The 14148-nt window shown below is 40.1% G+C and overlaps 1 protein-coding gene across 4 annotated transcripts in view; it reads left to right on the top strand.

The window, feature by feature from the left end:
* Nucleotides 1-14148, top strand: part of MYO5A (myosin VA) — a 214462-nt gene that overhangs the window by 193691 nt on the left and 6623 nt on the right. For all 4 annotated transcript variants that reach the window (XM_038009994.2, XM_008016570.3, XM_008016567.3 and 1 more), the window contains 4 exons: nucleotides 3824-3970; nucleotides 6389-6543; nucleotides 10939-11028; nucleotides 12665-12815. In XM_038009994.2, the coding sequence (XP_037865922.2) occupies nucleotides 3824-3970; nucleotides 6389-6543; nucleotides 10939-11028; nucleotides 12665-12815 (543 nt within the window). The remainder of the gene's footprint in view (nucleotides 1-3823; nucleotides 3971-6388; nucleotides 6544-10938; nucleotides 11029-12664; nucleotides 12816-14148) is intronic.

Genomic DNA, 14148 nt, shown 5'->3' with positions numbered 1-14148 from the left:
TGAGATTCTTTTTTTGTTCAACTCCTAATGATTCCTTTGCCATACTTTAGTAAATTTTGATAAACAGAAAAGCCATTCATTATTTTACATAATTTTTTATTAGTTTTCTTTGATATGTATATTTTTAATTGAAGAGACGGGTTAGACTATTTTAAGATATTACTAATCTTAAGCCATTGTCAATCAGAAATCAACCTCATCATTTAAACTATCCAGACAGCTATAAAGCTATCAGTAGCATTTGAGAATAGCAATTCATAGATCAAACAAACATTATAATAGTTCTTAAGAAGAGTTACATTTTGAGTTAAGTGATACATATCTAGAGGATGAAATGAAATAGATTTATGTGATTTATGTGATTGGGCACTTGCTGAGTGCAGTGTCCCTGCTTCTACCCCAGATGAAGAGAATCAAGGTGACACTTTTCATCCTCGTATGTCCCTGTTACACAGAAAGTACGGGCACCTTCTAATAACTAAACGTTGTTTTATACTTTTCTTTAAATGTATTGCAATACACTTAAATCCTTTTGGTTTAAAATAGCACAACTCTTGCCTCCTCCTACAAGCTACATTTAATTAAGGAGGCTTTTTAAAAAACCAACAGAGACTTTAAAAAAAATGCTAGCATGTATAATTTTTTAGCAGAAACTATATAGCTAAATGGAGAGTGTTTCAAACTTTGATCTGCTTTGTGCTATATTGTCATCCATCTTAATTTTCATAGAATCAAGAAATTAAGACCTGAAGGGATTCTAGAAATTAATTATTTCATAAGAGGAAAAAACTAAGGCCTGTAAGTGACCCATGTTTGCTGTAGGTGAGATGGCAGGACTAGAACACACACCTTCTGAGGGCCACTGATTTCTCTCCTTTGTGTCAGATTTTCCACAGAAATTTTCTGCTATTAGGAATTTATCTGATTGTCTCAGACTTGAGATGAAGATCTTCCTGGTGCCAAAGTAAAGTAAATTTTTTTAAAACTTTCCAATTTTCTTTCCTTTTTGAGGACAAAATGGTTCCCTCAAGTTTATAAAGAATATAGAAAATGAAACTAGAGTCTTGGTTCAGGCCTTCCTAGAAGAATTGATCACTGGACTCCTCAGTCCCTTTGTGCTGCTATAATAAAGTACTTGAGACTGGGTGATTTATAAAGAACAGAAATTTATTTCTCAGAGTTCTGAAGGATCAAGGCACTGGCAAGTTCGGAGGATCTGGTTTCTGCTTCCAAGACGGCAGGTGTCTTGTTGCTGGATCCTCCGAAGGGGACGAATGCTGTGTTCTTACATGGCAGAAGGCAGAAGGGCAAAGGGCTTAGCTAGTTGCGTATTTATTTATTTATTTACTTCGGAGGTGGAGTTTTGCTTTCATCACCCAGGCTGGAGTGTAGTGGTGTGATCTCGGCTCACTGCAACCTCTGCCTCCCAGGTTCAAGCAATTCTCCTGCCTCAGCCTCCCGAGTAGCTGGGATTACAGGCATGTACCACCATGCCTGGCTAACTTTTTTTTATTTTTAGTAGAGATGGGGTTTCTCCATGTTGGTTAGGGTAGTCTTGAACTCCTGAACTCAGGTGATCTGCCTGCCTTGGACTCCCAAAGTCCTGGGATTACAGGCATGAGTCACTGTGCCCGGCCAACATTTTATTTTAATTAGTGGATAATACTGCTAAATCAATCAAGGTTATGTTGAACTGACATCTATATTTCATTTGTGAGCTTTGCAAAGACTTAAGTCCCTAGGGAGAATTCAGAGGCAGAGAGAAAATTTTTAATGAGAGTATGGTAAATTTTATCTGACATTTTTATACAGCACCAAAAATATCCTGGTTAGAGATTTTGCAAAAGGAAGGTGAAGCTTCCTTTTAAAACGTAACTTTCTTAGTAAAAGTATCCATCGTATTTCACAAATTCTGAGATGCACAGTGTTTCTCATTTTAACATCTCTGAAATTGGGGTGTATCTTACAATTGTTGATGGATTATAGTTTAGTTGGCAATTTTTTTTAGTGTTACATAAAATACTGTATTTCATAACCGATAGCATCAAAGATTTGATAAATCAGTAGGTTTAAAATATGCTCTTTGGGTTACATGGAGTCCAAATATGTGCATTTATTGATAAACCTGATGTGTTGAACTTGTTTTCTCCCAGTTTCCCCTTTTGGAATTGTACGTGCAGCTTAAAGTTACTAGTGGCATAGATGGCAGGGGTTTTATTATTTTGTTTTTTACATGCAGCTGCAGGTTTATGATCTGTAGAGGCCACCGTGTGCTGCTTCAGAGGTCCTTGTGGTATTATGTTTAAACTGACACCAGAAATTACATAAAACCAAATAGCTTGAGTCTCCTCTTCTCTTGTATGGAAGAATACACTTTAGACTTAGTCCCGTGGCTTTCATACTGGATCATGCATATGAAAAACTAGATTATGGGAGATGGCCATAGCCCTGATCTGTCCAATCACAATCTGACCACTCTTTAGATATCATAGTGTTGCTGGATGGTGGTGACTTTACCTAAACCAGATTTTCAGCGCTGATAGTCCCAGTGTGTGCTGCTGCAGCATGAGGTGGACGGTGTGTCACCAGGCTTCGTGCCACATAAGCAAGAGCACTGGCAGGTACTGATGTTCTCTGTGATAACCTCTTCCTGTGGGACTGGCTTCTCAGAACTAACCCAGGAAATTACCCAGAGTGGCACAAGAAGCACTACTGACACCTCGTGGAGTCAGCAATATTAAACTTTCTAATGTTTTTGCATCTGATCTGCATTTTGTTTGAGAGCTATCTCAGAACTCAAACTTAATCTGCCCTTAAACAAATCTTTTAACCACTCTCCCTCCCTGTAGATAAAAGGATAAAAAACCTGGTTACTAGCGTGTATCTCCACAGCGGCTGTGATAACTCATATGTCCCTTTACTTTTTGTTGGATTTCCCACTCAAGTCTCAATTTTGAGATGAAATTGGAGACCTTTTTTTTTGAACCTTTAGCATAATTCTTCTCTAGCTGCTGCCCTTGACAATAGTGACTGTCTTTAACATCTGAAAGCATTGTAAGCCAGTGGTTGTACTTCATTGATTGCAACTTCATAAGTAGAATTTTTAACATTCTATTAAAAAGAAATAAAAAGTAATAACATTTAGGAAATCATACTACATAGAGATAGTTTATGTGTTCATGGTTTCTCTGGGAATGAGGGTGGCAGGAGAAAATTAGGTCTTTGCCATATGAGTCCTTTGTGAAAAATAATACATTTTGGACCAAATGGTATGAAGAAACACTCTTCTACCAGCTATCTGTATGTGTTTTGAACTGATTGTAATAATACATTTAAAGTAAATATTCTTGTGCTTTTAATGACTAAAGTCATTGAGCCAAGAGCAAGGGGGAATTGTTTCTGCTCCTTCTGCCCCTTTGTAGGATATTGATTGTTCCTCCTGTGAATTAAAGTCAAAATATGTTTAATCATTTCTGATTAGTATCAATTAATTAACAAATCTGTTAAACCACTTACTTTTTGGACATTTAATCTTATTAAAAAGTAAACCTTATTAGATAAAAAAGGTTTTGGATCATGTAAGGTTATTTGATGTTAATTTACAGTTCGGCAGGTGTGGCTTTCAGAGTAAGATTACCATATAATTTTACCATCTGTTCACCCAATTTTAACGAAAAAAAATTATTTTAAGAGGAGGCAATTAAGTGGCAAATATGGCAAGTTTCAGTTGTTGTAGAATGCATTCAAAATTATAGGAACTTGGAGACTTCTCATGTTTTTTATATGGAAAACATTTTCTTCTCCTTTCTTACTTCTCATAAAGTGGGCCAGATGGAGAACATATCCCCAGGACAGATCATTGATGAACCCATCCGACCAGTCAACATTCCCAGGAAAGAAAAGGATTTCCAAGGAATGCTGGAATACAAGAAGGAGGATGAGCAAAAACTTGTTAAGAACCTGATTCTGGGCAAGTATTTTCTGCATTGGATAAAAGTTCCTCTGGCACATGGGTCAATGGTGGGAAAAACTAGTCTCTAATTTTTGAGATATTCAGCATAGGTTTCATTAGACGACATCATGTACCATGTATTCTAGTGTTGCAGTAGTGTTCTGACCACACTAAGCACTTTCAGTCCAACTGCAGGGACACATGCCTCAGACCCACCTACAAGGATTGCTCAAGATCAGGTCTTCTCAGCCCTGGCTGCACAGTAGAATCACCTGGAAGCTTTGAACCATACTGATGTATCTCTCCCTCTTGCCCAGTTAAATAAAAATCTCTATAGAGAAGAACCTGGCAATGTCTAGTACTTTAAAAGAAAAAAAAAAAAAAAAAAAGAAGGAAGGAAGGAGGGAGGGAAGGGCGGAAGGAAGGCCGGAAGGAAGGAAGGACGGAAGGAAGGAAGGCTGAAGGAAGTACGGAAGGAAAGATGCAAGGAAGGAAGGAAGGCAAACAAACCCCTCAAGGTCGGTCTCGGGAACATAGCAAGACCACATCTCTCCAAAGAAAAAGAAAAAAATTACCCAGGTGTTGGTGCATGCCTGTAGTCCTAGCTACTCAAGAGGCTAAGGTGGGAGGATCATGTAGGCCCAGGAGTTCAAAACTACAGTGAGCTATGACTATACCACTGCACTCCATCCTGGGCTACACAGCAAGAGTCTGTCTCAAAAATAAAAATAAAAAGCTTAAGAGATTCTCAAGTGTAACCACAGTTGAGCACAACTGCTCTAGGCCATTTAGGTTCCCGAATTTCAGTTTTACCTTACTCCCCTAGAAAGGTTTGCAACTAAATAGGTCAAGGACAGCAGTGTAATAATAGGGAATAAACAAAAAAAGGAAAAGATTCTAACAAAGGAAGGAATGGACAGAACAAATGAGATGGGAGTGGAAAAAGCATTTCAGAATAGCACACTGCCTTTAAGATTGGGTCTGAGCCCACCAGCTTTGCAAGAACGCTTTTTAGAGGGTGGTGGTAAATGATTAGAGTGCACACACCGTAAGCTGTGAAGTGAAAATCCTAAAAACCTCTCTTTTCAGCCTTTGCACAGCATTCCTCCCGCCAGGTGCCAAGGTGACAGCAATGGGGTTGGCACTTATACCTGATTGAATGTTCCTGGCATTAAACTTAGTACTATATATAGTTGCACAGGTGCTTAAGTTTCAACATGAATTTCATTTAGCAAAAATGTTAAGGAGCCACTGGTTTTTAAGCACAGAATTAACAGATTTATCAATTCAGCAAAGTTTAATGAACTCTTATGTGCCAAGCATTTTCTAGGTAATGAGCAAAGTGAAGTAACCAGTCTTACAGAGTTTACATTCCAGTGGAGAAATAAAGAAAACAAAATAAACAAATATATGATGGAATAAAAAGAATAAAGAGTGAAGGCAGGTGTACTGGTTTGTGTAAAATTGTCAGGAAACACTCTTTGGTAAGGTGATCTTTGGACAGACACCAAAGGAAGTAAGCGAACAAGTCATGCTAATATCTGAGGAAAGAACATTCAAGGCAGAAAAACAGTAAGCACGTAGGCCCTGGGCAGGGAGCATTCCTGGCATGTTTAACCAACAGCAAGGAGACCCATTTGACTGGAGCAGAGTGAGCTGGAGTGGGGAAGGGGAATAGGGCCAGATCCCATGGACTATGGTGAGGATTTTGGCTTTTATAAATGCACGACATGAGAAGCTGCTTGGAGGATTCTCAGAACAAGAGTGACATAATCTGACCAACATTTTCTGAGAGAATGGTTCTGATTGTTGTATGGAAAATGCACTACTGGGGAGCGAGAGATGAATTAGGGAGGCCAGTTAGGGAGCTATTGCAGCAGCCCAGCAGGAGATGATGGTGGCCTCCATGGGACGTCTGTAGCTGGGAGAAGCAGTGAGAAGTAGCTGGATTTTGGACGTATTTTGTAGATAGAGCCAACAGGGTTTGTTGATGGATTGGATATGTGGTACAAGAAGAGAAAGGAGTCAAAAATGAGGATGAGGTTTGTAATCTAGGGTACTGGAAGACTGGAGCTGCCATTTATTTACTAAGATGGGGACAACTTCCAAAAAAGGAGGTTCCTTAGGGAAGCAAGAGTTTGGTTTGGGAGAGGCTTAGTTTCATGTGCCTGAGTAGAGTTGTCAAGAAGGCGGTTGATAGTGAGACTGGAGTTCAAGGGAAAAGTCAGCGCAGGAGATACCAGTTTGGGAGTTGTCATTACATAGACATGCCCCACACTCCAGAATTTTTCTGCTTAAAGAGCTATTAAAATACACTTTTTATATTACCTACTTACCTTGAATGATGGAACTCTTACATGACAACTGTGCTTTTATATCTCACAATACATACCTTGTGAAAATTTTCCATGTTAAATAAAATTATTATTTTTTTAGAACTGAAGCCACGTGGTGTAGCAGTCAATTTGATTCCAGGATTACCGGCATATATCCTGTTTATGTGTGTTCGACATGCTGACTACCTGAATGATGATCAGAAAGTAAGGTCGTTGCTAACATCAACAATTAACAGCATCAAAAAAGTATTGAAGGTCAGTTCCTGTTCGACAAAATTCTCATCATGAATTGTTAATGATGACAGAATCTGCACTGATTGCTTTTCCTTTCTTAGAGTTTAGCTAAGTTGCTTGTTACTAACTTTCCAATTTTTATTTACTTATTTATCTATTTTGAGACAGGGTTTTGCTATGTCACCTAGGCTGAAGTACAGTAGTGCAATCTCAGCTCAACTGCAGCCCCAGTGCAATCCCAGGATCAAGCAATCCTCTCAGCTCAGTCTCCCAAGTATCCAAGACCACAGTTGTACGCCACCACACCCAGCTAATTTTTTATGTTTTGTAGAGACAGGGTCTCACTGTGTTGCCCAGGCTGGTCTCCAATTCCTAGGCTCAAGTGATCCTCCCCCTTCAACTTCCCAAAGTACTGAGATTACAGGCGTGAGCCACTGCACCCAGCCACTTTTCAGTCTTGAGTGAAAACTTCCTCTGGAGGAAATGTTCTTCCTTGAACATGTCTATCTGCCTTCTTTCAAAACAGGGCTCAAGTTGAACAGTAATCAAAATCAACTTGACATAACTGCATTTAATTGTGCAGTAAACTAAGTTTATTCATGGACAGATATAGTTTGAGGTTTTACTTAGAACTAAAAAATATTTAGTAGAGTTCATATATACAGGGAATGTGATGCTGAAATTAAAATAGATGTTAAATAAGTTTAAGATATGGCTCATTCATATAAAAAGATGTCTGATAAAACATTACAATTTTTCTTCCAACTTTTTCTCCACCTCACCCCATAATTTTCCCTGTTACCTAAAATGCCTGGTTCCATGTGGGAAGCAACACACAGATGCTAATCAGAGAGGAGACTTGGAAAAGACAGCAAAGTTATATAACTGAGCAGAAAGCCTACACAACTCAGTAGTCACTGAGTCACCTTGCATAATCCCCCTCTTGTCTCCAGAGAAACAGTGAGCACAGGCTTAGTTTTAACTCAGTGTTGCTGTGAGGAGCTAAGATCATGTGTTCCAGGTACTTTGCTTTCGGATTTTCAAACTTAATGAGAGCTTTTAGGGTAAAGATAAGTGGATAGTCAGCATGCCACTCTTTCAAATCTAAGACTTCTTTTATGAACCTAAAAAAAAATTAGGTAAAACATACATAACATAAAATTTGCAATATTCACCATTTTTAAGTGTACAGTTATATGGCATTAAATGTGTTCACACTGTTGTACAGCCATCACCACCATCCGTCTCCAGAGCTTTTTCATTCTCCCCAACTGAAACACAGTACCCATTAAATGCCAACTCCCCATTCCTCCCTCCGTCAGCCCTGGGGAGCAAACTTTGGATAAATGCTGGTTCTCTGTTGGTCCCTATTGTGCAGATACTTTCTGTAGTTAACATTGTAGAGTGGTTACTAAAGCATGCAGTTTCTGAAGATTTAACACTTAAAAGTTGATGAATGTCTTCCCAACATAATTCATTTTATTTTGAGTGTGTTGATGCAATATTGTACTTAGATAAACTATAAGTTTTGCTACTTGTTAGGCCAACTCCTAGAGAGAGAAAAAACTAAATCATAAAGTTTTCTTTCTCTCATCATAATTGCAAGAAGATACTTATCTGGTTTGACTATTGTACCAAAGTCTGTAAAGATTAAAAGTGAGTGGGCACTAGAACATAACACTCTTTAATACCATTTAAAATGAATGTGCATTTGTCTCACATCCCAGTATTGAATTGTATATTTGTGTTGCATACCTGTTTCAACTTTGGCAACTGGTTTTTTGCCATCGGCCCTAAGCAGCATAACTAGCCGAAGATGTGTAGAGAATCCATAGTTTTTAGCTTATGATCTTGTCTAATAAATCAAAAGCTGCAAATAGCTTTGAGTTCAACTTGTTTTTCCTATGGGGTAGAGTAGGAACTAACATGGATTTATTAATTTTGATCAAATACAGCTTGCTTATTGTAAAAAATATTACTTCGACAAACTCAATCTAGTAACCTCTCTTAGGTAAAGAGTTGGCATTCTATTTTAATGTTTTTTTAATTTTCAAAGAAGCAAATGTTCTTTTATTTTGAAGTAATATAGAGTATCTCATTTTCATGAGGACAGAGGATACCCTTAGTGTTCAAATTGTATTTGTTGAGTTATTTTGTTTAAAAGTGAGCTGGGTGCTGTGGCTCATGCCTGTAATCCCAGCACTTTGGAAGGCAGAGGTGGGAGGATTGCTTGAGCCCAGGAGATTGAGACCAACCCTGATAACACTGCGAGACCCCATCTCTACAAAACATAAAAAATATTAGCCAAGCATGGTGACGTGTTCCTTCAGTCCCAGCTACTTGGGAAGCTGAGGTAGGAGGATCGCTCGAACCTGTGAGGTCAAAGCTGCAGTGAGCCATGATCACACCACTGCACTCCAGCCTGGGCGACAGACAGAGTGAGTCTCTGTTTCCAAAAAAAAAAAAAGTGGCTTAGCGAAGGCTGGAGCCCACTAATGCCACTAATGAAAACAGATGCTGGATTATTTCTAGAATGAAGTCTTCTCCTTAGGTTTTAATCACCTTTATCTGGTAACTGTTTAGTATACGTGCCGTTACATCCAGCTGGGACTATTCTGAGGATCTCTGCAGTTTGATTTGTGTAGACGTCAGTGAAGACAGTCTAGATTGGTGCTTTAGTGACGCTCTCCCATAGCCTGACAATGACCAGCACATTTTCCCAAACTGCATTCATTGCCTTTGTCAGCTTAGCCCAGAGCCTCCGCTAGGAACAGTTGTAATCCAGATTTTTGGAAGAGGCAGAGTTATTTTTAGTCAAATCTGCACTTAAACTATAGGATGATTTTCCGTGTTTGGGAATGTAATAAAATTGTATTTACTGGCAGTAAATAATTTATTATTTTATTTATTTTATTCACAGTCCTCTGACATTGGAAGACTACATAGCTAGGTCTTTCGGATATTTACTTAGTGGTAAAGTCAAGACCTGAGTTCAGTAATTCTGTCTCAGCTGAAAAGACTTAGTTAGGTTTGATATCCTCTAGGATTTTTTTTCTTAAAAGTCTTTTTAGGGGAGTATTCTACAAAATTCAAGGGTGCTTTGTACTTTCTTAAAAAGGTGATTTTATTTATGTAAAAAAAAAGATGAGAAACCCATCTTTCCCCATGATATATCCTGTGCACATTTACTGCATAAAGCCGCTACCAAGAAACCAAAGGCAGGTATTCTCACACAGCTTCTAAGAACCTGGGTTTTGTTGTGATATGGTAGTAGAGTTATTGGAATATATTATTTCATGCAAAAAAAAAAAAAATGAGCTTCTAAGACCATTTAATGCTAGGCACCTGTCCTAGGTAAACTATTCTGGTTTTCCTTTGCAAAGTTTTCTGAGAAAAAGTGTAGGCAAACATTGATATTTCTGTGACTTCCCATATATAAACTGGGATTAGTTCATCCAAATGGTTTAGTTGACAAATGCATGGTCCTTCCAAGTATGTCTGCCATGAAGCTCCTGGGAAGTATTCCCAGCCCTCACAGCTTTTTCAGGCACAATGAGTCTCTCTTCTTCCTGCCACGGTGGCCCAGTCCTGGTGAAGAGCCAACCAGCTTTCCCCTGACTGTACTGCTCATTGCAGGACTTCTCCATCTCATCTCTGGATTCACAGCTCAGAAATTTTGTCTTACCCTTGACAAGATTTTTAATCTAGTCTGGGTTTAAGTGCTTCAAATTCTCTATCACAATATTAGTTATTCCTCTTTCTGCTTTTAGTTCTGATTCCCATAATTAACCCCAAGACGGACATGAGGTTGGGTCAGCGGTGGCCGGGTGAATTTTTTTTTTTTTTTTTTTTTTTTGAGATAGAGTCTTGTTCTGTCTCTAGGCTGGAGTGCAGTGGCGCAATCCTGGCGCACTGCAATCTCCGCCTCCTGGACTTAAGTGATTCTTCTACCTCAGATTCCCAAGTAGCTGGGATTACAGGCATGTGCCAGCATGCCAGCTAATTTTTGTATTTTTGGTAGAGATGGGGTTTCACCATGTTGGCCAGGCTGGTCTCGAACTCCTGACCTCAAGTGATCCACCCGCCTCGGCCTCCCAAAGTGCTGGGATTACAGGTGTGAGCCACCGCGCCGGCCGGGTGAATTTTTTTCTGCTTAAAGGAACAGCTAAATTCACATCGGTTTAATTTTCTATGCCAAAAAAGCGAATGGTAAGCAAAGCAACAACTAATGAACCTAGTGGCTGACATTCTGACATTCTGCTAGCAATGACATAAGACTTTACAACTGTAATGTGATCTTTTTTTATAATTGTTTATAATGGTAACTGAAAGAAATGGGTCTTTTGGTATCTGTTCAATTTTTTTTAGGTTATTTCCCTAAGGAAAAGGCAAATTTAGAATTATTCTCTCTTTCAGAAAAGAGGTGATGATTTTGAAACCGTCTCCTTCTGGCTCTCTAACACATGCCGATTTTTGCACTGCTTGAAGCAGTACAGTGGAGAAGAGGTGAGAAAACCTTGATTACAAAACCAGCATGCTATACTTTCTCTGACCTTTTTAAGGAAAAATTTAAAAGCACAAAATGTTTAACCATTTCTTTATTTAGAAACCCAAATTCAGAGGTGGCTTGGAAGTTCATTGCTTTGTTCGATGTTCACTATCTATGAAATAGTGATTTGGAGAATGACAGTTTCTACTTTACATTATGAGAAAGCATAGAGAAAAATAAAATGAGCATTGGTCAGTGAATAGTTACCAGAAGTGAAACTTTTTGTCAATATGTTTTAGTGGGCATTTCAAGAGCTAATATCAGAATAGTGAACTATTTAAAGAAACTAATCAATTTTGGCTTGCCACAATACCTTAAAAGGTGATCAAAGATCATGTCTTTCAATTTGTCCAAAAAAATCTCTATTGTTTTTGTTTGTAGGGATGTGTTCATTAGTTGTTTGATAGACTTCAAATATTTCAAAACTATGTAGAATGTTAATAATGATCATTAAGGGCTGCTTAGTATGTGTCAGACAGCACTTACTATACATGGTGTTATTTATGATCATTAATTCTTACAGCATCTCTGTGAGGTAGGAATTATAGCCCACTTTTACAGATGAGGAAGCCAAGGCTCACTGGGGCTCATTGATTTGCCCAAGTCCTCTTGGCCACAAGGAGCAGAGCTGGGATCCTGGATCTGGCACCGCTGAGGGCCCATGACCCTAACCAACTGCCCTCCATGCCTCCCATCCCTTTGCCAGGAGGGCAGCAGAGAAGGTGCCCAGCAGCATTTCCCGAGCACCCCAAGACCTAGGCCTGTCCTGGCAGATGACTGGAAACACAGAGATGAACAAGGCCCGGTCCCTGAGAAGACGGGGCCAACAGACCAGAATCCCCCTGAGGGGTTGTTGACTGCGTCCTGTCAGTCCCCACTTTTGGACCAGTCATTAAGTAGGTGGTAAGGAGGCAGATGCTTGGCTGTGGGGAGAATCCTCAAAGTAAGCACTTGCCTTTATCGGGTAGCGTCAGGCAAGCAACGTGTTAAACTGCAAAATGACTGGAAAAAGGGCCGCCCATTCAGTTCCATTTTAACGGATACCACCAAAGATTCCCTTCTAACCTCTGACTGAAAACCATGGTGTGGGTACCACGAAATAGAGTAAAGGGAACTTTTTGTATGTATTCACCAGTCTCTGTAGAAATTGGTCTATTTCAAGATTATATATGTCCTTTGGGTGTAGTTTTTAAGAACAGGACTATAATGAACTGAAGTTAAGAGATTAGTACTCTAGATAATTTAGTGTTTCACAGTAAGCCTGCTGTTTCAGAAGTGAAACACCTTTTTATTTTATTTTATTTTTTTAATTAAGTTCCTCCAACTTGTTTCATTGACATTGCTGTTGGGAAGACTTAAATGCTAGGTTGCCAAGTTTAGGTATTGTTGAAAAGCTAGTAAGAAGTGGAGGGGGGTGTGATGGAAGCGAACAAACACACATCAGCATTTCAGAATGTCAGTCCTGGCATTTTAGTGGGGAAGCTCCTTGGACAGAGCAGAAAAGAGCATGAAGATGCTGATCAAATCGGAGATAGTTAAACTGAAGAGACAGGTTACTTCACGTGTATCATTAACTTTGCGTTATGACTCTAGGGCTTTATGAAGCACAACACATCTCGCCAGAATGAACACTGCCTCACCAATTTTGACCTGGCTGAGTATCGGCAGGTGCTGAGTGACTTGGCCATTCAGATCTACCAGCAGCTCGTGCGGGTGTTAGAGAACATCCTTCAGCCAATGATTGGTAAGGCCAGGGCCCCATTGGGCATTGCAGCCTGCCTATCATTCGTGCCCATCAATAAGTAGCCTCCAGGGGCACATGTTTCAGGGCAGCTATTCATTTGGGGAGCATAAAGTAGTAAGATACAGGGCTAAAATTAGCCGAGGAATCCCAGAAACCCAGCCATAATTAACTGGGATGCATGAAAATCACTGCTTCCACAAGACTGAAACAGTAGTTTCTGGTTTCCTTCCCTAATGTTTAATGTTTAAATTCAGTTTAATGCATTGAATTTTAAAAAATTGTTTTAAGTTACCAAACACTGTTATCTTCTGGCAAATTATCAGCAGCCTCTCTCTCTCTTTTTTTTTTTTTTTTTTTTTTTTTGAGTCGGAGTCTCGCTCCGTCGCCCAGGCTGGAGTGCAGTGGCCGGATCTCAGCTCACTGCAAGCTCCGCCTCCCGGGTTCACGCCATTCTCCTGCCTCAGCCTCCCGAGTAGCTGGGACTACAGGCGCCTGCCACCATGCCCGGCTAATTTTTTGCATTTTTAGTAGAGACGGGGCTTCACTGTGTTAGCCAGGATGGTCTCGATCTCCTGACCTTGTGATCCACCCACCTCAGCCTCCCAAAGTGCTGGGATTACAGATGCCAGCATTGCGCCCAGCCTATCAGCAGGCTCTTAAGGCTACTTCCAGCTACACTTTCTTTCTCCATCCATGCATTTTCCATGTTTCCACAACTTCTTCATTTCCCTTCTGTGGGCTCATAGTGTTTCCTTTGCTTTCATAGGCCACAGTTAACTAGCTATTTGAGACATCAAAAGCTGAGGAAGCCATGGGAGATGGCAATGTTTTCTTCAGATGTCCCTTAAAAAGTCAGTAAAGCACCCTAGGTCGGCGAAAATATAGGAGGTAACACAGATACCAAGAAGGTCAGCTTCAGCCAATTTTTCTGTTTCTTTGCCTTTTTCTATTGGCTGAATAAGAAGTTCACGTGGACCAGGTGCGGTGGCTCACGCCTGTAATCCCAGCAGTTTGGGAGGCTGAGGCAGGCGGATCATGAGGTCAGGAGATCGAGACCGTCCTGGCTAACACGGTGAAATCCTGTCTCTACTAAAAATGCAAAAAATTAGCTGGGCGTGGGGCGGGCGCCTGTAGTCCCAGCTACTTGGGAGGCTGAGGCAGGAAAATGGTGTGAACCCAGGAGGCAGAGCTTGCAGTGAGCCGAGATTGCGCCACTGCACTCCAGCCTGGGCGACAGAGTGAGACTCCATTTCAAAAGAGAAAAAAAAGAAGTTCACCTCAAAGAAGCCCCAATCTAAATCCTTACCCCCATCTCCCAGTCATTTAACAGCAA

The sequence above is a fragment of the Chlorocebus sabaeus genome, chromosome 26 (assembly GCF_047675955.1).
Source record: "Chlorocebus sabaeus isolate Y175 chromosome 26, mChlSab1.0.hap1, whole genome shotgun sequence".
In the NCBI taxonomy this organism is placed as follows: domain Eukaryota; kingdom Metazoa; phylum Chordata; class Mammalia; order Primates; family Cercopithecidae; genus Chlorocebus; species Chlorocebus sabaeus.
Note: the sequence above shows the minus strand (reverse complement) of the source record. Positions and strands in the feature narration are given on the sequence as shown.